Below are 23080 nucleotides of genomic sequence, written 5' to 3'. Positions count from 1 at the left end.
CTTGCCGCCGAGGCCCGCGTTCTGCGCGTTCGGGCCGAGCGACGCCGGGTGCACGGCGTCGAAGCCGCCGTAGACGCGCTTCTCGCGGTTCGCGTCGTCCTCGTCGGCGTCGGACGACGACGCGCTCGAGTACGCGCGCTCGCCGTCGCTCTCGAGCTCGTCGGAGTCGAACTCGTCCTCCGCGAGCTCCTCGTAGGACTCGTCGCTGTCCGGCAGGTCCGCCTCGGGCGCGTCGGAGCCGCCGCGCGTGCCGTCGCTCGCCCCGCCGCGCTGCCGCGACCGGCGCAGCAGCGCCTTGGGGTCCGCGTGGCCCTTGGTCGTCCGGCGGCCGCCGGGCTTCGCGGTCTTGAGGCCCGTCGTCGCGTGGTGCGTCGCGTAGATGGCGTTGAGGTCGCGGCGCCGCTTGTCCTGCTCCTTGTGGATGACGGTGAGGCGCTTCCCGAAGGCGCGCACGGCGCCGGCCTTGCGCCGGCCCACGCCCGTGTAGCGCGGGTCCACGTAGAACTCGGCGAGGAGCGTCCGCAGGTACTCGTCGGGCCCGAACGCGCAGGACCCCGCCTCCGCGTCGACGAGCCGGAGCAGCGAGTGGCGGCTGTGGGCCTTGCCCGACTCGCGGTAGGGGAACCAGGGCGTCGCGAGGTGCAGCTCGAGGTCCGTCGCGCCGGCCTCGTAGGCCGCGCGCTGCGCCTCGTACTCGTCGCCCTGGTTCTTGCCCGTCCGCGACGCGTTGTTGAGCGCGATGGACATGCGCTCGACGTGCTCCGCGTCGTCGCGGGCGTGGTCCTCCGACGCCGGCGGCGCGAAGTGGAACTCCGGGTGGAGGATGCGGTCCAGGACCATGTAGCGCGCCTCCGGCTCGCCGAGGTCGTGCGCGCCCTTGGCGCGGATCCGCGCGAGGCGCCGCTCGCGGAGCACGGTGTCGAGCAGCGCCATGGACTGGGCCTGGGCGCCGAGGGACGCGTGCTCGGCGCGCATGGCGCCGCGCTTGCCGCGCGCGCCCTCCTCGAGCGGGTCCTTCGCCTCCGCCTCGCGCTTCCGCAGGCCCGCCAGCCCGCGCGCGGCCTCGCCGTTCTTGTCGAGCTGGCGGAAGTGGGCCTCGCCCTCCTCGTGCGTGAAGGCGCAGAGGAGGCGGTGGCCCTCGATCTCCGCCTCGCTGAAGAGGAAGGGTAGCGCGAGCTGGAGCTGGCGCGGGAGCACGATGATGCGCTCGATGTCCTCGACGCGCAAGCTCGGCGCGTAGTCCGGGTCGTACTTCATCTCCTCGGCCTCGGCCTCCGTGACGTGGCTGTAGGCGATGGGGTTCACGAGCACGTCCAGCGCGACCCACTTCTTCTCGTCCGGCGACCGGTCCGCGGCGGCCTTGTGGCGCACGCGCGCGGCGACGCAGTCGCCCGAGACGGTCGCGCGCGCCTTCTTCGCGAGCGCCTCGGACGCCTCCGCCTCCGCGGCGAGCTCCTGGGCCCGGGTCTGCTCCGCCTCCATGTCGTCGAGCTCCTGGGCGATGGACCGGCCCGTGGCCTCCTTGTAGGCGTCGCTCACGGCCTTGCCGACCTCCTCGACGGTCTGGGCCTCGTTGTCCGTGACGCGGAGCTCGCGGTTCGCCGCGCGCATGGTCCGCTCGAACTTCTTGAGCTTGCGCTCGAGGTCGCGGATCTGCTGCTCGAGCGCGCGCTGCTCCGTCGTCAGCGCCAGGCGCAGGTCGTCGGTCGTGATGCGCTGGAGCACGCCCGGGTTCCACATGTCCGAGTTGACGAACGCGCCCTTGTGGCAGCGGACGCGGCCGAGCTCCGTGTCGACCTTGCGGAGCCGCGCGCGCTGGGCCTTGATGATGTTGCGGCGGTCGTTGGCCTCGCGCTCGGCCTTGGTCTTGTCGAGGCGCTGCGCGCCGCGCTTCATGCGCAGCTGGCGCGCGAGGCGATCGAGCGCGTCGATGAGGATCTTCGCGGAGTCCTCCTTCTGCGCGACGGTGACCTTGAGCGCCTGGGCCATGCGGTTCGCGAGCCGCAGCTTCCGCGACCGCGACGCCAGGATGTCCGTGAGCTGCTGGTACTCGTCGATCTTCGCCGCGTAGGACGCGCGGAGCTCCTCGACCTCGCGCTGCTTCGGCGCGAGCGCGCCCTTCAACCCCGCGTTCGTCTCGAGGAGGCGCAGCGTCCGCTGGAGCCGCCGCGCGTCGTGGTCCGCCGCGTCCACGGCCTGCTGGAACTGGGCCACGACGGCCTCGAGCTCCTTGCACTGCTGGAGCGCGAGCACCATGCGCCGCCGCGACGTGAAGAGGTCGTCGGTCATGCGCTTGCCGCTCTCCGCGATGGACCGCATGGGCGGGCAGCGGCCGTCCTTCTTCGCGCGCGACCCGTTGACGAAGCGCTCGAGGCCGCCCGTCAGGTAGCCGCCCTGCTTCTCGCCGTCTAAGATCGTCGCCTCCTCGAGCATCTTGTTCTCCGCGTCCGCGTCGCGCTCCCGCTTCTCGGCCTTGGCCTGGTCGCGCATGATGGCCAGGCGGTTCGCGATGTCGACGGCGTCCTCCTCGTCGCGCTGCTGGCTCATGTACTCGGACCGCTCCTCGGCCTTGATGACGCCCTCGCGGTAGAGGCGCAGCCGCTCCGCCTCCTTGGCGGCCTCGCGGCTCCGGAAGTCCTCGTAGCGCATCGCGAAGCGCTCCTCCTGCTCCGCCTTGGCGCGGTCGACGGCCGCCTGCTCCGCGCGGAGCTTCTCGGCCATGCGCGCGGCCTCGCGCAGCTGCTTCTTCTTCGTCGCGCCGACCTTCTTCTTCTTGCGGTGCTTCTTCTGCGACTCGTCCTCGCCGGGGTGCGACGCGCCGGACTCGGAGCCGCTCTCCTCGCTCTCGTCGCCCTCCTTGCGCTCCTGGGCGCCGTCGCCGATGTCCGCGCCGAGCTGCGACAGCGGGTCGAAGCCGACGGAGCCCTCCTCGGCCTCGAGGTCGTCCATGGCCGCGCGCATGGACGCCTCGAGGTCCTCGCGCTCCTCGCGCTCGCGCCGCTCCGCGTCGAAGGCGCCGCGCGGGAGGCGGTACTCGGGGCTCGACGCGTCGACCGCGGCCTCCGCCGCGGCCTCGACGCTCTCGTCGTCGTCGTCCCGGAGCTCGGGCGCCGCGGCCTCGAGCACGTCCTTGAGCGCCTTCGCGATGGACTTCATGCTCTCCTGGTTCATCTCGTGGCCGCAGTCGACGTACTCGACGCTGCAGACCGTGCCGCCCGCGCTCGCGGCTTTCGACGCCGTCGGCGCGCGCGACACCTTGGCCTTGTCCAGCGCCTCCGGCGCGAGGTCCGGCGGCACGAAGCGGCCCTTGCGCGCCTGGAGCAGGATCATGGGCTTGGCGATGCGGTTCAGCACGGGCCGCGTGTCGTCGTGGTGGAGCAGGCCGCGGAGCTGGGCCATGACGCCCTGGGGCCCCGTCGACGACGCGAAGTTCCGCGACTGGATCTGGTCGCCGGCCTCGTTGTCGCCGATCTCGACGGCCTCGCGCGACGTCCAGAAGTCGCGGAGCGCCGGGTCGCGGCCCTTGTCCCGCATGTAGTCCGCGCTGAGGTGGTGCGCGACGATGGCCTCGAGCCGCTCCTCGAAGATCGCGCCGGAGAGGATCTTGTGGAGCGTCTTCGCCGTCTTCTTCATGCCCGACGCCGCGAAAAACGCGTTCACGAGGATCAGCGCCACCGTCGCGTCCTTGAACTCGCGCAGCGCCTCCGCGCGGGGCGTGAGGTGGCGCGTCGCGAACTTTGTGAGCGCGCACGCGCCGTTGCCGAAGCCGAGGAACACGACCTTCGTGTTCGGGTCGCTCGGGAGCCGGTTCGAGTTCTTGAGGTGGATCAACAGCTGCTCGATGACCGTGGCGTGCATGCTGTTGTTGACGGCGCCCGACGCCGTGTTCGCGCGCATGCCCGCGGGCCAGTGCGTGTTCGGCAGTCCCGGGAGCCCGACCAGGACCGCGTCGCCGCGCGCGCCCCGCCGCGAGAGCAGCGGCGTCACGCAGCGCTCGAGCGTGTCCAGCGTCATGAAGAAGTCCGGCGCGACGACGAGCAGGAAGCGCACGGGCGCGCCGCGCGGCGCCGTCGGCAGGCCGATGGCCGCGCCCGACGCCTCCGCGGCCAGGGTCTGCTCGCGGTACGTCGCGGCCGCGCGCGCGTCCGCCTCGGGCTCCAGCGGCCCCTGGAGCACGCGGAACGTGGCGACGACGCCCGTCTGCACGTGGTAGAACTCGTCCTTGAGGTCGTCGACGGCCGCGGCGACGTCCGGCCGCGCGCCCTCCATGAGCGCGCTCCGCTCGTCCCCGGCGACGGACGCCTGGCTCATCTCGTCGGAGAGGTCGCCGGAGCCGAAGGACGCCTCGTCGTCGTTCAAGGGGTCGCCCTTGGGCGGCGAACTCGCCGAGGACACGCCGAGCGTCGACTCGTCGGCGACGGACCCCTCGCGCTCCTCGCGCTCGCGGTCCTCCTTCTCGCGCTTGCGCCGGCGCTTCGCGGCCGCGCGGAGCTCCGCGAGGGCCTTGCGGCTCTTGTTCCGCGCGCCGGGCACGGCCTCGAGGGGGTCGCCGCCCCACCGGTCGCGGAGCTCCTTCTTCGAGAGCTGGAGCGGGTGCTTCTTCTCCTCGCCGTCGGACACCTCCTCGACGGACGCGCGCGCGGCGTCGCGCGCCATCGCGCCCGTCGTCCGCGGCCGCTCGGACCGCCGCGACGACGTCGATCGCAGCATCTCGCGCGCGCGGTCGCGCCACGTCGGCTCGTCGCCGCCCGCGGCGGTGCTCCCGCGCGGCGGCGACGCCGGCGACGCCCGGTCCGCGCGCGAGCCCCAGGACGACACGGACGCCATGGGCTCCGGCGCGCCGGCGAAGCGGGCGAGGTGCGCCTCGGAGAAGCCCGTCACGGCGTTGCCGGCCAGGGCCTCCATGAGCAGCAGCGCCGCGGGCTCCGTGAGCTGCGTGCCGAGGAGCGCCATGCCCTCGACGAGGCCGCGCGCGTCCACGCGGCCCAGCCCCTTGGCGTCGAAGTGCTTGAAGGACGCCTCCAGGGACACGCCGCGCTTCAGCGCCAGGCTCAGCAGCCGCCGCAGCTCGTCGCCGGCGGCCTCGGCCTCCGCGCGCGCGCGGCGCTCCCCCTCGGACCGCTCGTGGTCCGTCCGCGCGGGCGCGCGGTTCACGAAGGTCACCTTGACCTCCGTCGCCCGCAGGAGCCAGAGCGTGCCCTTGGCGTCGATGGCCGCCTCGATGGCCAGCTTCTCCACCTCGAGGCCGAGGTCGTCCATCGTCGCGGCGTCGGGGTCTCCCGGCGCGAGCTCGGCCGCGCGCCTGTGCCGAATTCAAATCTTCAACTCGACTTCAATGTGAGCGTATTCGAATGTTTTGACACGAGGATTTTCACTGTGGTTCGAGAACTCGATGAGAGAAAACGATCCGTCCAAAAGTCAGCCGAATCGACTTCGATTTGACCGAGCTCGAGAATTCTGAAGTTTGGTCAGGACCACCCAAACCAGTGGTTGAATTCGGCACAGCCGCGCGCGTCGCCGCGGGCGCGTAGGTCGACTCGGCGAACTTGGCCAGCGCCGACGCGAGGTGGCTCAGGTCGTCGCGGCTCACGTGCTCGGGCTCGCCCGCGGCGATGGCCGCCGCCGCGGCCGCGACGGCCTCGGCGCGCGGCGCGAGCGACGCCTTCGCGTCGCGGTCGTAGACGCCGCGCGCGTAGCGCTGGGCGCCCACGAGGGCCTGGAGCGCGCGCACCTGGACGCGCCACTCCTGGTGGCTCCCCAGGTACTCGAGCTGGGGCCCGCTCAGCTCCTCGCGGACGCCGTCGATGTACTCCGCGACGCAGACGGCGGGGCCGCCGCGCGCGGCCGTCGGCGGCGTGCGCTCCGAGGCCGCCGACGGCTCCTCGAGGCGCGCGCCCTGGAGGCGCTGGGCATCCTCGAAGGCCGCCCGGAAGAGCTTGATGCGCTCGAAGGCGAAGAACTCGTCGCGGATGCGCTGGCCCTCGCCGCCGCGGTCGCTCCGGTACAGTCGCGCGCCCGGCGGCGTCAGGTCCTTGCGCGCGAGGTAGCCGTCGGCGTCGCTGCCGAGCCACTTCGTCGGGGCGCCGTCCTCGAAGAGGATCGTGTCCGGGACGCATAAGTGCAGCCGCGGCGACCGGCGCAGGCCCGTCCAGAGCGTGCCGAAGACCCAGGACCAGTGCTTGTCCTGCACGGCGCCGCGCGCCCGCGCCCAGCGCTCCGCCTCGCGCGCCTTGGCGAGGTGCTCGCTGAGCTCCTGCGCCGAGAACATGGCCGCCGCCCGACGGCCAGCGGCACGGCGCCGACGCCGGTGGGCTGCCTCTCGAGCGCTGCCTACTCAAAAGGCCAACGATAGGTAAACCACGAAGGCAAGGTCGATCTTGCCGAAGGAGTTTTGATCGATGATTCGTCGCTCGGGGGCTGCCCTTATCGCAGTTGGTGCCTGCGTCCTGGAGTGCTGCAGCATCGTCGCTCGGGGGCTGCCCTTATCGCAGTTGGTGCCTGCGTCCTGGAGTGCTGCAGCATGTTCGCGGCTTGTAGCCTGCGGAAGCGGCTTCCGCGGCAGCCGCCGCGCGTGCCCGTGACGCCGGTGCCGTCAGAGGCAGCCTATGATCCATCGATACTGCCGGTGACGCCATCGCCGTCGGAGGCGCCGCCGTCACAGGAGGACTCGTCGCGCGCGACCCGCGACGACGCGCTCGCGCTGCGCGCCAAGCTGCGGCGGAACCTGAGCCGCGCGCGGTCCCGGGGCGATGCCGCAAAGGTCCGCGTCATCAAGGACCGGCTCCGCGTCTTCGCCGACGAGTTCGACGCGTCGGCCGCGGCCGTCAGCGTCGCCGTCAAGTTCGTCGTCGTGTCCGCAGTCGACCCCGCGGCGAACACCGTCAGCGCGAAATTCGAGGTCCACGCGGCCTGGGACGACGCCGTCGACGCCGACGACCTCGCCGCGCGCCTCGACGTCGCCAACGCCGTGCGCTGCGACCGCGGGGCCGTGACGGCGTCGGCGCACAGGCTCGTCGCGCGCTTCGACTGCGACCTGGCCCTCGGCGCGTCGTCGGACCTGCGGCGCTTCCCCTTCGACACGGTCGAGGCCGTGGCCGTGATTACGTTAGCGCACGTGAGCTTGCGGCGGCGGGGCGCGCGGTCCGAGTCGCTCGCCGGCCCGCGGGTCCACCTCCGCGCCGACGCGGCGATCTGCGCCGACGCGACGTGCGACTACTGCCTGAGCGAGTTCGAGCCGACGGCGACGACGCTGCGGCTGCTCCAGCTCGACGTCGTCCGCGGCGGCGTCGCGCTCCGGCGGCGGCCCGCGGTCCACGTCGTCAAGGTCGCGGCGCCGACGGCGGCGCTGTCGGTCGTCGGCCTCGCCGCGGGCTGGCTCTTCCCGTTGGAGGACTTCGCGGGCCGCGCGAAACTGCTCTTCGCGGTCTTCTTCGCGCAGGCGGCCGTCGCCCGCGCGCCGCCGCCGCGCGTCGACGGGCTCACGCTGCTCGACCGATTCCTCGCCGTGGCGAGCGCCGCGTGCTTGCTCGCGGTCCTCGAAGCCGCGGCCGCGAAGCTCGCCTCCGACTTTCTCGGCGGCGACGACGGGCTCCTCGTCCTCGACGCGGCGTTCCACGCGCTCCTCGCGGTCGCCTACGTCGCCGCGAACCGGACGTTCCTGCGCGCCCTGCTGTGTTACTCAGGGCGGTAACCGAGCGCCCGCGCGCTCAGACCTGGCCGCGCTTCTTGTCGTTCTCGACGTAGTCGGGGAGGAACGGCGCGACGAGGGCGATGATGTGGGCGAGCGCGCTGTAGGGGAGGAGCGCGACGCCCAGGCGCATGCCCACGGCCGTGTTGCCGACGTCGCGGAGCACGCAGCGGCCGATGGACGCGAAGATCTCGCGGGGCAGCTCCGACGGGTCCACGGCGAGCTTCTTGAACGACTCCATGGAGTCGATCTTGTGCTCGACCTTGTTGTAGAAGTTGGACGCGACGGGCGACGGGTGGATCACGCACACGTCGATGCCCTTGCACTGCAGCTCCACGGCGATGGACGCCGCGAACTGGGACATGAAGGCCTTGGTCGCGCCGTAGATGATCGCGAACGGGTTCGGGATGTACGCGGACGCGCTGCTCGTGAAGACGATGCAGCCCTTCAGGCCCTTGCGCATCATGGCCGCGGCGAAGTGGTGCGTGATGGCCACGGCCGCCGTCGCGTTGCACTCCATGTTCACGAGGTGCTTGCCGAGCGGCTGCGTGTCGAAGAAGCCCGTGACGATGAAGCCCGCGTTGTTGAAGACGATCTGCACGTCCTTGTCCGCCGTCGCGGCCTTAATCTTCTCCAGGTAGTCGGCGCCGGGCGCGAAGCTCACGCCCACGGCGACGAACTCCTGCCCCTTGTACGCGGCGCTCAGCTCCGCGACGGCGGGCTCGAGGAACTTGTCGGGCAGCGCCGCGACGACGACGTTGAGCCCCTGCTTCGCGAGCTCCTCGCAGATGGCGCGGCCGATGCCCGTGGACCCGCCCGTCACCACGGCCCACGTCGCGCCGTACTTCTTCTTGAGGTCCTGCACGCCGCGCAGGCGAATGTAGAGCAGCGGCAAAAAGTAGGCCGCGAGCCACAGCGCCGTCGGCGCGGCGAGGATGTAGAGGAGGAACACGGGGACGGCCATTGGTGTTCGATGCGTTTAAAGCCTTGCCAATGCTGTTGGCGCGCGCAAATTTGCGTCGACACAGGCTGCGACGTCGCGAGCTTTGTGGCCACGAGTGCAGCGTGGCGGCGAGTTGTCTGAAACATCTACCCTCGATGCTGCCCGATTCTCGGCGCCGCTCGCGCGCTGCTCGGAGATCGCACAAGCCTCGCGCAACCCGGCCAGAGGGCATCAGTCGAGCGCCCATCCCCTTCAATAACTAGGCCAACCATGGGCGCCGGCGCGTCGTCCAAGTACCAGAACCCGGAGTACGTGGCCTTCATGGCCTCCTGGGGCAGCCTCGAGAAGCTCCAGGCCCTCTGGTCCGAGCTGGATGTCAACGGCAACAACATGGTCTCCCTGGCGGAGCTCGACAAGCTCATCGTCGACGACATCGAGAAGAAGGGCGGCGCGCGCTTCGCGGGCATGGACAACAAGCCCGCGCTGCTGCGGACCTACTACGCGACGTGCAGCGGCGGCTACGAGGACGACTACATCGAGAAGCACGAATTCCGCGCGATGCTCCGGAACCTCTTCTTCTTCACGAAGCTCTGGGCGATCTTCCAGGAGGTCGACTCGTCGGAAAAGTACAAGGACCGGCGCATCACGCTGCCCGAGTTCCAGCGGTTCTGCGCGAGCAACGACCTCGGCGTGACGGCGACCGCGGACCAGGCCGCGGACATGTTCCGCGACGCGGACGTCAACGACGGCGGCATGCTCCTCTTCGACGAGTTCTGCAAGTTCGTCGCCGACCAGCTCGTGCCCATGTCGAAGCACGACGCGGAGTACGCGGCCATGGAGCAGCCGACGACGGAGCTCGGCGGCGACGAGGCCTGCGAGTCCTGCCTCGTCGTCCCCGTGAACAAGAAGCGCAAAGGCAAGCACGGCTCGAAGAACAAGCGCCGCGACAAGCGCTTCGGCGCGTCCAAGTCGAAGTTGAAGCGCGAGGCGAAGCGCTTCGCCAAGTGCACGGCGGACTTCGCGGAGATGCAGCTGAACAAGAAGAGCCTCGCGCGGGCCTGGGCGGCGCTCGACTACAACGGCAACGGCATGGTCAGCCTCGCGGAGATCGACAAGTGGGTCCTCGAGCACTGGCCCGTGCTGAACAGCAAGCCGGCCCTGCTCAACGCGTACCAGGACGCGTGCGCCGGCGGGTCCGACGCCTTCGTGCAGAGGGACGAGTTCCGGGGGCTCCTCGGCCACCTCGTCGCCTACGCGCGCGTCTGGGACCTCTTCTACGAGTTCGACTCGTCCGGCGACCGCCGCCTGGACCTCGCGGAGTTCGCGCGCGGCTGCGCGTCGCTCGGCATCGAACTGTCGGCGAAGGAGCTCATCAAGGAGTTCGACCGCATCGACGAGAACGACGGCGGGCTCATCCTCTTCAAGGAGTTCGCGCGCTTCGCCAAGACCAAGACGCTCTCCAGCGGCGTGCCCGCGGAGCTCGCGGCCGTCGCGTCCGCGACGGAGCTCGAGGCCATGGGCTGGTCGCGGCTCTCCGCGTACTGCGCGAACCTCGGCCTCGACGACCGCGGCAAGACGGCGGACCTCGCCAACCGCCTCTTCAACGCCCTCTTCCCCAAGGACCCCTAGGTTCGGGAGGGGCGGCGCGCGGCGAGGTCGTAAGCACGTTGGTCTCGTTGACCGAATTATTGAAGGGGACGTGCGACTTGTGCGCACGACTGCCATTCGTTGAAGGCATGTTGCATCCATGTTGTCGCCGCACTCGAGTCGAGCTGCGCGACCTGGGAATCCAATTTGCGCGCGGCCACCGCCGACACCGACACCTGCGAGCGGCCATCGCGCCGACGCCGACGCCTGCGATGCCCCCGCGTCGCAGCAGCCGACTCCAAAAGCCCCCGGCGCCGCCTGCGTCCTCGATGATGCGGCTTCCACAAGAGCTGAAGGGGCGCGTCTTGGATTATTTGGACCTCGAAGCGATCATGATCAAGGGCGGCATTTCGCGGTCGTTCCGCGCGGCGCGCGCTTGCGTGGAGTCGATTTCCTGGGAACGTAAAGAGACGAGCTTTACAAGCGTCGGACACTGGCGAACGGCGCTGCCGACTTTTAGTGGGGCTCGGCGACTGTCCGTCGACTGCGTCGACGACGATATTAAATTCGGCTGCGTCTTCGCCGCTCTCGAGCGCGAGCCGTTCCGCGCGCGATGCCTGGAGGTGCGCATTCGGGTGCACGTCGCCCTGCTCGACGACGAGGGGCTCGTCGCTCCAGATACTCCAGATTCGGTACGCCAAATGTTCCGGCTCCCAGCTCTGCTGCGCGCCGGCGGGCTCCCCGCGCTCGAAGTCTTCGACTTCGAGGTCTACGACGACAACTGCGTCCACACCGGCGACGTGGCTCTGTGGCCGCCGCAGCCGCGGCTGAAGGTGCATCCCACCGTGCGCGAGAAGCTTCTGCGAATCCTCGACGCGCTGCCGGCGCGCGTCGCCGTCCGATCGGCGCTCGCGCTCGGCGCGCCCGCGGACGGCATCCTCGCGCGCATCGACGCGGCGTCGCTCGACCTCAACGAGTCCACCGCGCGCATGGATCCGTGCGTCCTCTGCTGGGCGCGCAGGCCCGGCAAATCCGACGACGCCCACGTCGGCCTCCTCCCGGCGCTCGTCGCGCGAGGCCTGGCGGTCGACGCGCGCGGTCCGCGGCGGCGGATGACGGCGCTCGCCGTCGCGGCCGCCTGGGCCAACGCCGAAGCGGCGGTGGCGCTCCTCGACGCCGGCGCCTCCGTCAGCGCCGGCGCGCCGGCTCCGCTGCTCGCCTGCGCTCTGGCGCAGTGCGGCGAGCCCGCGCGAATGGTTCGCTACGTGCTGCGACGGAGCAGCGGCGGGCGCTCCTGGTCCCGGCGGAAGATCTTCAACGAGCTCCTCCGCCGCGGCGCGTCGCCCTTCGCCGCCTACGACGGGAAACCGGCGACCTTCTACCTGGACCAGTGGCTCCAGATGAAGCTCCACTCCCTCAAGCGGAACACCGACGCGATCATCCACATGCCGATGGCGGAGTCGGAGGACGAGCCCTCGGACGACGACTCCGACGCCCGCGACGAGTATTTCGAGAACAGGCTCGACCGGCTGAGGATGCAGACGCGCCTCATCTACGAGGGGTACGACGTCAAGGAACTCAGCCAGTCCATCAACCTCATGTCGCAGACGATGCACGCCATGTACACGGGCGCGCCGCTGCCCGCGGCGGGCTTCCTCCCGCTCGTGACGAAGGAAGAGGACGCCTAAGGAAAGCGTTAACATATCCCGCCGGCGGGATATGCTATGTTAGCGTGGCTGATCGCCTCTTTTTAGACGAGCCGGAGGCCTCTAGCGGCGCGGGCGCCACGCGGAAGTGAGTACTAGTCCGCGGCATCGTGGTTCAAGGTCGATTCAAGAAGCCAGAGGTGCCTTGAACTCGCAGTTCTTTGCGATGAGCTCGAGCATCGTCTTCGCGGCCTGCAGCTTGGCCGCCGCCGGCGCCCTGCAGGCGCCGCGATCGCCTCCGACGCGGCGCACGCTGCCGCATGCGAACCGACCGACGCAAAGAAAGGGCTTCGCCGGCCGGGAGTCGCTCGGCGACCCGCGATTCAAAGACGGCAAGTCCAAGGCGGTCTACGACTGCGCGCGCTGGTACCTGCTGCGCGGCGGCGAGCGCAACGGCGTCGAGGCGAAGATGACGGACTACGGCCTGGGCCTCGTGGCGTCCGGTGACGTCGCCGCGGGCGAGGCGGTGCTGACGACGCCGCGGGCGTGGATCGTGTCCGCGGAGGACGCGCCGCTCTACCTGTCGGCGACGCGCGACGACCCCGCGGCGGATCTCGTCACGGAGACCGCCGCCGTCTCCGCGCGCTTCGTGGAGCTCGAGGGCGACGGCATGTGGGAGCCCTACCTCGCCGCGCTCCCGACGGCCGCGGAGCTCGGCGATATGCCCGCGCTCTGGCCCGACGACGAGGCCGCCGGCCTGCTCGCGGGCACGCAGACGGGCCGGAGCCGGGCCGAGCTGCTGGCCACGTGGCGCAGCGATCTCGAGGCGATCAACGGCCGGCGGCGCCTCCACGACCCGAGCAGCCCTGAGCTCCCGTGGCGCCAGTGGCGCTACTACGAGGCCCTCGTCATGTCGCGCGGCTCCAGCCTGCCCGGCGTCGGCTACGCGGTCTTGCCCTTCATCGACCTGGCGAACCACGACGACGCGCCGAACGCGAAGCTGCGCGTGGACGAGGCCGACGGGTACTGCGCGTCCGTGTCGCTGACCGCGGCGCGCGACCTCGTCAAAGGCGAGCAGGTCTTCTCGTCCTACGCCGGCGGCGAGGGCCCCATGGACGCGCTGCTGAGCCTCCAGGCCTTCGGGTGGCTCGCGCTGGGCGACGACGAGCGGCCCCTCGTGGAGAGCTGCTCGGTCGACGTCGCGATGGCCATCCGGTCCGACGACGACCTCGGCGAGGTCAAGCTCGGCCTGCTCGACGCGGCGCCGGGCGGCGGCCGCGCCGTGCTCACGACGACGGGGACGTCCGACGTCGACGACCGGGCGCACGCCGGGGCGCTCCGGGACCTGCTCTGCGGCCTCCGGCTCGTGTCGATGGACGAGGCGGCGCTCACGGCGGAGATCCTCGAGAACGAGGCGCCGGAGGACTCGCCCTGGGCGCTGGGCGAACGCGTGAGCGACGCCAACGAGGCCGCGGCGGTGCAGGCGGGCAGCGGCCTGCTCCGGCGCATGATCGCGGCGTCCGACGCGGAGTTCGAGACGCGGACCAAAGCGGGCGTCGCGGCCGCGAACGCGTCGCCCGAGGGCCTCCGCCGGGCGACGCTCGCGCGCGCGACGGCCGAGGGCGAGCGCGCCGCCCTCTGCACGCTCCTCGCCCTCCTCGAGGGCCGCCCGGAGTAAGTTGGATCGATCGTACAGGGGCGTACAAGGCGGCGGCACGGGATCTACCACGCGGCGAAACACACCCTACCCGCGGGTCCCGTAGCAGTCGTCGATGTCGTAGCCGAACTCCGCAAAGTCGACGGCGAAGCGCCGCGCGACGATCTCGCAGCTGAGGTCGTCGTAGTACAGGTGGCGGCGGCCGTGGTGGACGGCCTTGAGCCACGCCGGGGCCTCGGCGCCGCGGTCGCAGGGCGGCGCGCCGCAGAGCTCCTCGAGGAGCCCCGCCTCCGTCGCGACGGTCGCGTACGCGGCCTCGTCCTCGAGCTTGACGACGCGGTCGACGAGCAGGCGCCCGTCGTCGTCGTCCGTGAGCCAGGCGCGCTGCGACGTCTCCTTGTGCCGGCTCTGCGACCGCGCGCGGAGCTCCGTCGCGACCCGATTGCCCGCGAGGAAGCCCCGGCGCCGCCACTGGAGCGAGCCCGGCTTCGTGCCGTTGTCCGCCGCCTGCGCGCGCGCGAGCGCGTCGAGCTCGGCGAGGTAGGCCGCGAAGAGCGCGCGGTGCTCCGGCCGGTAGGGCTTCGCCGTGCCGTCCTGGGAGCTCCGCTTCTCGTCGTCGATGATGTAGGGCTTGAAGATGCACGCCGGCGCGTCCGCCGCGTACGAGTCGCGGAACATGCCCTTGGTGCAGTGGACTTTCGCGGAGTAGAAGAACCTGAGGCGTGCGGTGCGATGGACGCGCGAACGAGGACGCCGGAGCCGCGCTGCGACAGCGCCCAGTCGTAGGGGTTCCGTACGACGGCGAACGTGTACGCGCGGCGCCACGCTGGAACGCCGATCCGCGATTGGAGGTACGCGGCGAGGACGTGCTGCATGGGCTCCGTCGGCGGGTGCATGCCGTTCTGGTAGGGCTGCTGCAGCTTCCGGATGCGCGTGTTGTTGGCCATCGTCGCTATGGTCGTGCCGCCGCACTTCGGAATGTGAATAAAAGCCCACGACTTGCAGCGCGCGGCGAGCTCGTCATCCCTGACGCAGGTCGCGCTGCCGGCCTCGGCGATGGCGACGACGAGCGCGGCTGCCCAGCAGCATCGCGTCATCTACGGCGCATCGTGTGCCAATGGTTCAAGGTGGGCAGCATTGCCAACTTCAATTGACTATCGGCTTCCAAAGCGAGCTCTGCAAAACGCGGCTCCGGCAAAGAGCCTTCTTTGGCAGCACATCTCGAAGCACACACGCGTTACGCCTCACCGAAGCACACACGCGTTACGCCAGCACCATGTCTGACACCATCCCGACCATGAAACTGAAGCTCCACCGCGTCGACGGCAGCCTCGAAGTGCGCCGCGTCGGCCTCCGCGCCAACACTCTCGAAGCGCTGCGCGCGGCCGTCGACGCCACGTTCCCGGACCTCGAGGGCAAGTACGACCTGTTGTACGTCGACGCGGACGGCGACACCTGCACGCTCAAGACGGATGAGGAGCTGGCCATCTCCTTCATCGCCCGCAGCGACGGCGCCGCGGTCTTCCACGTCGTGCCGTCGCGCGCGCCCGCGAGCGTGCACGTCGGCGTCACGTGCGACGACTGCGGCATGTCGCCCATCCGCGGCTTCCGCTTCAAGTGCACCGTGCGGCCCGACTACGACCTCTGCGGCCGCTGCGACGCGCGGGACCCCGAGTCCTTCCCGAAGATCAAGCTCTCGGAGCCGAAGCGGCGGTGGGCCCGCGACGGCGAGAAGTGGCGCCGCGAGAAGCAGCGGACCTGCGGCGGCGCGAAGCCGTGCGAGGGCACCCTCTCCGCGGAGTTGAAGCAGAAGGCCGCGGAGATGATGGGCGACGGCGACGCGGCGAAGGGCGCCGCGCTCTTCGCGGAGCTCCGCGCCAAGGCCGCCGAGGCGATGCGCGACGGCGACGCGGACACGGACGTCATGGCCGAGATGGCGAAGAAGTTCCAGGAGCGCGAGGGCGCGGACGGCGAGCCGCCCTGCGCGTTCATGGCCGAGATGGCCGAGAAGTGGCGCGCGGCGGCGCGCGAGGCGGACGCCGACGCCGACGCGGTCCGCGTGGCGACGTCCGAGAGCCTCGAGACCGCCGCCGCCGGCGCGGAGACGCCCGCGGCCGCGGAGCCGACGGGCGCGACGGAGCTCGGCCTCGACCACGTGCGCCTGGCCACGCAGGCGTCCCTCGAGACCGCCGCGAAGGAGCACGGCGCGGCCGAGGAGGCCAAGGAGCCGCCCGCGCCGCCCGCGGAGGCGGCGTCGCCGTCGTCCGAGTGGGAGGAGTTCATCTCCTCGGACACGGCCGGCGTCTTCGAGGCCCTCAAGCAGCTCGAGGAGATGGGCTTCGTCGCGAAGAACGGCTTCGAGAAGGTCCTCAAGGCCGTCCAGAAGCACCACGCGAAGGACGGCATCGACCTCAACGCGGCCATCGCCGACCTCCTCCAGGCGCTCAAGTCGGCCTAGACGCGCCCCCGCGTCGCGCCCCCGCCCTTCGTGACCCCCCCGGTCCCGCGCGCGACAATCCGCGGTCGACCCCTCCCGCGCGACCGATAAGCCACTGTACACTTTTCTACGGCTCGTCCGCGCGGTCCCGCGCCTTCGCCCGCTCGATGAGGTCGCCGATGGCCGCGGCGACGAGGGGCGCATCCTCCTCGTGGGGGCAGTGGCCGCAGTCGTCGACCTCGACGAGGTCCACGGCCGCGGCCGGCGCCTCGCGCGCGAGGTAGTCGCGGATGCGCCGCGAGTTCGCGCAGGGCACGACGGGGTCCGCCGCGCCGTGGACGAGCAGGACGCGGTCCAGGGGCACGGCCGGGTCCCGGAGCGCGCGCGCGAGGCGCCGCGCCAAGGGCTCGTCCGCCGCCAGGCCCTGGCGGAACCGCGCGGTGCAGAAGTCGAGGAGCCCGCGCTCCCAGCCCCGCGCCGCCGCGGGGATGGCGTAGAGCGCCGCGTAGCGGCGGAGCTTGGCCGCGTCCGCGCGCCGCGACGCGTGCCACGCGGCCCCGAGACCCGTCGGCCAGAAGTCGCGCGACGCGACGAGGCGGCGGATCATCACCCGGAAGGGCCACGACGCGAGCGGGTTCCGGAGCAGGCGCGCCGCGCCGCGGCCGACCGCGGCCAACCCGCGGCGCCGCCGCGACGCCGCGTACGTCGCGTCCGCGGGCGGCGGATCCCGGAGGTGGAAGATCGCCGCGTCGATGAGCACGAGCGCCGTCGGCCGCCCCGCGGTGGCCCGCGCCAGCGCGGCCTCGGCGGCGGAGATGGAGCCCATGGAGTGGCCGACGAAGACGCCCAGCGCCGCCGGCGCGAGGCACGCGGACGCCATGTCGCCCTTGAGCTCGTACGCGGCGAGCCTTCCGGGCCGCCGCGTGAGGCCGAAGCCCGGGTGGTCGTGGGCCGTCGCCGAGCCCACGTCGCCGCGCCGCGCGACGAGGGGCAGCACGTCGCAGAAGCTCAGGCAGTTGGCGCCGAAGCCGTGCGACGCGTGGATCGCGACGTCGCCGGCTCCGGACGCGTAGTCGACGACGTGCGCGTCGTCGACGCCCGCGAGGCTCCGGAACGTCGACCCCGCGACGGCGAGGTCCGTCACGTCGGCGCCCGGCGGCGCCCGCGCGAGCTCGAAGACGAGGAGCCGCGCGAAGGCGTAGGCGACCGCGCCCGCGGCCGCGGCGCGCGCGACCGCGCGGACGACGAGGTCGCCGCTCAACGCCGCCCAGGTCGCCGCGCCGAGGCCCGACGCCCAGATCGCCGCGCGGTCCCGCGGCGTCAGCGCGCCGTAGCGCGCCGCGAGGGGCAGCACGCTCTCGGCCGCCGCGGACGCCTTCGCCGCGCGGCCGCGCTTCGTCAGCGCGGTCGGCACGGAGAAGGCGTCGGCGGCGCCGAGGAGCGCGACGACGAGCCAGCGCCTCATGCGTGCTTCTCTTTTGTTTGGAAGCGGCCCCGCACGGCGACGCCGACGTTCCAGAGCGCCGCGAGCACCTTGCTCGACAGGAAGAAGAAGAGGAAGACGCCGGCGTAGATGGCCGAGGCCTGCAGCACGGTCTTCAGGCGGCCTTTGGAGCCGAAGGTGTGGAGTATCTCTTCCTCCGTGCGCGCGACAGCGAGCGGCAGGAGCGCGTATTGAAGCACCAAGCGCAATTGCCACAGGCGCTGCGCACCCATGCTCAGCGAGGCCGGCCCAGCCGCTGGCGGCGGTGACGGCAAGCACACGCGCTGATGAAGCTGGTGGCCCTCGTCGGCGTGGCGGCGGCCCTGCAGGCGCCGCGATGCTCGCGCACGCAGCGCACGAAGCTCTCGGCGACCCGCGACGGCGCGCAGCGGCGGCGGCTGCTCGTCGGCGGCGGCGGCGCCGTGCTCCTGAGCCCGCTGCAGAAAGCGCTCGCGCTGCCGGCGGCGGCGGCCCCGCGCGTCGTCTGCGACGGCTTCGCCGTGGCAGCGACGGACGACCGCAAGTACCGCCTCGTCGAGCTGGCGTCGGGCATGCGCGTGCTGCTCGTGAGCGACGCGCGCGCGGAGTCGGCGGCGGCGGCCGTCGACGTCCACGTGGGCCACATGTCGGACCCGGCGGGCTACCCGGGCCTGGCCCACTTCTGCGAGCACATGCTCTTCCTCGGGAGCGAGACATTCCCCGGCGAGGACGACTGGGAGCGCTTCGTGTCCGACAGCGGCGGATCGAGTAACGCGTACACGGACACCGAGGACACGTGCTACTTCTGGGAGCTGCCCGACGCGGCGAAGCTCGGCGCGGCCCTGGCGCGCTGGGGCCCCTTCTTCGCGTCGCCCCTCTTCGCGGCGGACGCGACGCGCCGCGAGGTCGAGGCCATCAACAGCGAGCACTCGAAGAACTTGAAGAGCGACGCGTTCCGCGTCTACCAACTTGAAAAAAGCCTCTTCCCGGCGGCGCACCCCTTCTCCAAGTTCGGCACGGGCAACCGCACGACCCTGCGGCCGCCCGACGGCACCGGCGAGCCGCCGCGGGGCGCGCTCGTGGAGTTCTACGGCGAGCACTACGTCGGCGACCGCATGGCGGGGGTGGTGTGCGGCCGCGAGCCGCTCGACGCGCTGACGAAGCTCGCGGCCGGTGCCTTCGCCGGCGTGCGCAGGCGGGACACGCCGGAGACGCGCGTCGCGAGCCTGCCGAGCGCGTCGTGGCTCGCCGTCGACCCGACGCCGGACACGAGAGACGGCGCGCTCGTCGTCTCGTCCATCTCGTCGCAGCGGTCGCTCACGCTCAAGTGGATCGTGCCCTTCGAGGGCGAGGACGCCGCCGCCGTCCAGGCGTCGCGGCTCCGGGACCGCTTCGCGAAGCCCGACCTGTTCCTGTCGCACGTGCTCGGCCACGAGGGCCCGCAGTCTTTACTCGCGGATTTAAGGCGCCGCGGCCTCGCGGTGGGCCTCGGCGCGGGCGGCGGCGAGGACACGGACCAGTTCAAGTCGCTCGACGTCGGCGTGGACCTGACGCCCAAGGGTTTGAAGGAGTGGCGGCGCGTGGCGAAGATCTGTTTGGCGTACGTCGCGGGCCTCCGCGCCGCGAATCGCTGGCCGGACCACGTCTTCGACGAGACGGCGACGATGGCGAACCTGGCCTGGACCTGGGGCGACACGCCGGAGCTGAATTCGTTGGCGACGGGCCTCGCGCCGAAGCTGCAGACCGTCGCGTACTCGGGGGACGCGACCGACGTCGCGGACGTGCTCCGCCTCGACCGCGCGCCGCGGGCCCGGTCGAACGACGACCGCCGCGCCGACGTGCGGCGCGTGCTCGACGACTTGGAGCGCATCGCGCCGCTGGTCACCGTGCTCGCGCCGGAGCCGGAGATCGACGGCGGGGTCACGGGCGGCGCGAAAAGACGGACCGAGCCCATCTACGGCACGGCCTACTACCGCGCGCCCTTCGCCGCCGACGCGTCGCCGCCGACCTCGGACCTCTTCCCCGTGCCCAACGCCTACGTGCCCACGCGCGCGCTCGCGCCGCTGCACCCGCGGAAGAAGCGCGTCGCGCTAAGCGACCTCGGCCCGCCTTTGGCCTACGCGGAGACGGACGCGTGGCGCCTCTGGCACAAGGAGGACGAGATCTTCGGCCTGCCGCGCGCCGCCGTGCTCGTGCTCGTGCGGAGCGGCGCCTTCGGGTACACCGCGCGCGACGCGGTCTACGCGCGCGTCTGGCGGTCCTTGGTCAACGACGCGCTCCGCGACGCGGACTACGACAGCGGCGCGGCGTCCTACGACGCGGCGCTCGCCGGCCTCGAGTGGACGCTTTCCAGCGGCCCGCGGGGCGTCGCGCTGACCTTCGGGGGCTTCGACGACAAGCTGGGGGCCTTCGCGACGCAGACCGCGAAAGCTCTGAGGAACCTGGACGCCGTCGACTACGCGTCGCGCGACGGCGGCGCGCCGCTGCAGCGCGTCGTCGACGCCGTGGACCGCGAGATCGCGCGCGACGCCGTCGCGCCGCCGTCCGCGCGGTCCGTGTCGGAGCTCGGGCTTTTGACGGAGACGCCCAAGTTCGACGTGCCCGCGCTGAAGAAGGCGTTGGACGCGGTGTCGCTCGAGGGCCTGCGGTCCTGGCTCGACGACAAGGGCGGCGTCTGGGGCTCGGGCGGCGACGTCGAGGTCCTGGCCCAGGGGAACCTGCGGAAGAGCGACGCCGCGAAGCTCTCCGGCGAACTTCGCGACGTCCTGCGGCTCTCGAAGACCGACGCGTCGACGGACGCGCCGCTGGGCGTCCTCGAGGTGCCCGCGCGCGACACGGGCGTCCTCGTGAAGCGCACGAAGGCCCCCCAGGCCGACGAGTCGAACTACGCGGCGCTGCTGTCGTTCCAGACGGGCACGGGACCCGACGCGCGCGCGCGGACGCTCGCGCTCAACGCGGTCCTCGAGGCGCCCTTCTACGACGAGCTGCGCACGAAGAAGCAGCTCGGCTACGTCGTCCAGTCGGCGGCGCGCGCGCGCGAGAACTGCTCGAGTCTGGTGTTCCTCGCGCAGAGCAACAAGGACGACGCGGAGAGCCGCGCGCCCGACGACCTCTACGGCTACATGAAATCCTTCCTCGCGACGTCGGCGCCCAAGGCCCTCGCGGCGCTCGACGCGGCGAAGCTCGGCTCCGTCGCCGACGGCCTCGCGCGCCAGCTCGAGGAGACGCCGAAGACCCTGGCCGCGGACGTCGGCCCGCACTGGGAGGAGATCGTCGCCGGCACCGCGGACTGGGGCAAGCGCCGCGCGCTCGCGAAGGCGCTCCGCGCGCTCACGCCCGACGACGTCCGAACCTTCTTCGACACCCGCATCGCCGCGGGCGCCGAGCGCCGGCCGCTCCTCGTCCTCGTCGACAAGGGCGCGCCCAAGGCGCCCGCGGCGCCGAGCCTCGGCGCCGACGACGGCGACGTGCCCGCGGGCTACGCCGCGTCGCGCCCGCTCTATAACAAGACGTAAGTTAGCCCTCTGGCAGCGCGATGACGGCCGGCGCCCGGGGCTTCGTCGCCGACACGATCGCCCGGAGCTCGCGGACGCGCGCCGCGTCGGGCTCGTCGTCGTCGTCGACGAGCTTCTTCAACGCGCGTTTGGCCGTGCGCCGCCGCCGCGCGCGGTCCTCGAGCTCCGGCAGGTCGAGCTCGTCCGCGACGTCCGGCTCGAGCGCCAATTTCTCGAAGACGGCCGCGCCGACCCAGGCGTCGCGCGCGGCGTAGAGCACCTGCTTCTCGCTCAGGGGGCGGCGCGTCCAGTTGGACATGGCGAGCTTCTTGCTCTTCCAGAACCCCTCGAGGCCGAGGACGGTCTTGGCGAGCGTCGCGAGGCCTACCAAGGTGTTCCTTCGTTTTCCCGGTCGAAATCTCTCGAAATTCGTCGCGACCGCAAGGACGCTGGGCGAGGCCGACGCGCCGCTGCGCGCTCACCGCGCCGATGCCGCCGAGGTCGAAGCGGCCGCGGACCGCGAGCCCCGCGTCGCGGTAGAGCTCGATGGCGTCGTCGTCGATGGAGACGCCGACCTTGACGACGTTCGCGTCGCCGAGGAGGTCCGCGACGGCGGGCGGCGCGGCGTCGAGCGATCCCTGCGCGACGAGGACCTCGTCGCCGACGGCCAACTGGAGCACGCACGTGGCGAAGTCGGCCTTGCGGCCGGGCACGACGGCGGGGCTCTCGGTGTCGAAGCCGACGCAGGTCGCGCCGACGCAGTGCGCCGCGATCCAGTCCTCCATGCATTTCGCTTCCGTCGTGTAGGTCACCTGCATCGCACCAAAGGTGTTGGGCACGGCGGGCACGTCGAAGGTGTGCGTGAGGGCGTTGGTAGAGGCGACGAGCGATGCGAGGACGATGGAGCGCATAGATGCGCAGCTGCGACGACTGCGACGCCGCAAACTAGATGATGGCTGGTGCGCAGGAGTCAAACTGTAGCCGCTGTGCGCTCGCTGCGCCTGTAACGTCGACGCGCAGTTCCGACGATGGCGACGGCTCAAACCGCAGCCGCTATGCACGCTTTGCGCCACCTCCATGCGTCTTGAAAAGCACTGTGGCAATTCGGGCTTCACCAACAGATCACCAACCACTGCTTGAAGACGAGTGCTTGCGCGATGTTGGCCTTTTTGTGCGCAATCCTGGCTGCATGCGACGCGCTGCGGGCACCCGCGCACCGCAGGACTCACCGGAGAACACATCGAACAGCGCCGCTCCGCGCCGCGCCCGACGAGCTCGTCCCCGCGGCGATCTCCCTCGCCGCCGGCTGCCTCGGCGGCTCCATCGGCGTCGGCGTCGCCTACCCGCTGGACACGATCAAGGTCAAGATCCAGACCTATAACAGCCGGGCGCTCGCCGACGGCGGCGGCGCTCCCCGGAAGCGGAACGTCATCAGGAGCGTGCTCGACGAGGAGGGCGTCGCCGCGTTCTACGCCGGCGTCCTTCCGACGATGGCCGGCCAGGCGCTGATCAAGGGCGTCGTGTTCCTGGTCTACGATTCGGCGAAGCGCTTCTTCGCGCCGGCGGCCTGCGGCCTCACGTCCTGCGGCGTCGGCCTCGCGCTCGCGGCGTGCGCGTCCGGCGCGGCGGGCGGCTTCGTCTGCACGCCCGTCGAGCGGCTCAAGGTCGTCATGCAGGCGGGCTACGCCGGCGGGCCCCTGGCGTGCTTCCGCGACATCATCGCGCAGGACGGGGTGTCGGGCCTGCTGACGCGGGGCCTCGGCGCGACGCTCGCGCGGGAGATCCCCGCGTACTTCTTCTACTTCAGCGCGTACGAGGTCGTGTCCGGCGCGCTCGCGGGCAGCGTGCCGGCGGCGCTGATCCCGTTGCTCGGCGGCGCGACCGCCGGCGCCGCGTCCTGGGTGCCCGTCTACCCCATCGACGTCGTCAAGACCGCGGTCCAGTCCGAGACGGGCGCCGCGGGCGACGGCGCCGGCGCGCTCGACGTCGCCCGGGCGCTCTACAGGCAGGGCGGCGTCGGCGTCTTCTGGGACGGCATCTCGCCGAAGCTCGCGCGCGCCGTCGTCAACCACGCGGTCACGTTCCTCGTCTTCGAGCAGACCTGCAGCCTGTGGCTCGCCGCGGGCGTCTGAGCTGTAATTCGTTTCTAGTCGTCGAGGCTCGTTTT

The 23080-nt window shown here is 71.7% G+C and overlaps 4 protein-coding genes across 4 annotated transcripts; 3 read left to right on the top strand and 1 right to left on the bottom strand.

Moving 5' to 3' along the window:
• Positions 1 to 7706: 7706 nt before the first annotated feature.
• AURANDRAFT_27825 (hypothetical protein) lies at positions 7707 to 8651 on the bottom strand (the record flags this gene model as incomplete). Its single annotated transcript, XM_009039595.1, has 1 exon — positions 7707 to 8651. One exon carries the CDS (start codon positions 8649 to 8651, stop codon positions 7707 to 7709), a length of 945 nt encoding a protein of 314 aa, XP_009037843.1.
• Positions 8652 to 8951: 300 nt separating this feature from the next.
• AURANDRAFT_64842 (hypothetical protein) lies at positions 8952 to 10259 on the top strand (the record flags this gene model as incomplete). The annotated part of the gene is made up of 1 exon (XM_009039853.1): positions 8952 to 10259. One exon carries the CDS (start codon positions 8952 to 8954, stop codon positions 10257 to 10259), a length of 1308 nt encoding a protein of 435 aa, XP_009038101.1.
• A 659-nt stretch (positions 10260 to 10918) lies between these two features.
• AURANDRAFT_64841 (hypothetical protein) lies at positions 10919 to 13541 on the top strand (the record flags this gene model as incomplete). The annotated part of the gene is made up of 2 exons (XM_009039854.1): positions 10919 to 11881; positions 12147 to 13541. 2 exons carry the CDS (start codon positions 10919 to 10921, stop codon positions 13539 to 13541), a joined length of 2358 nt encoding a protein of 785 aa, XP_009038102.1.
• Positions 13542 to 14716: 1175 nt separating this feature from the next.
• AURANDRAFT_71803 (hypothetical protein) lies at positions 14717 to 23045 on the top strand (the record flags this gene model as incomplete). The annotated part of the gene is made up of 4 exons (XM_009039855.1): positions 14717 to 15968; positions 17207 to 17276; positions 17770 to 20930; positions 22136 to 23045. 4 exons carry the CDS (start codon positions 14797 to 14799, stop codon positions 23043 to 23045), a joined length of 5313 nt encoding a protein of 1770 aa, XP_009038103.1.
• Between the last annotated feature and the right edge of the window lie 35 nt (positions 23046 to 23080).

This window comes from Aureococcus anophagefferens (genome assembly GCF_000186865.1).
Source record: "Aureococcus anophagefferens unplaced genomic scaffold AURANscaffold_12, whole genome shotgun sequence".
Taxonomy (NCBI): Eukaryota; class Pelagophyceae; order Pelagomonadales; family Pelagomonadaceae; genus Aureococcus; species Aureococcus anophagefferens.
This window is presented reverse-complemented; position numbering and strand designations above follow the sequence as displayed.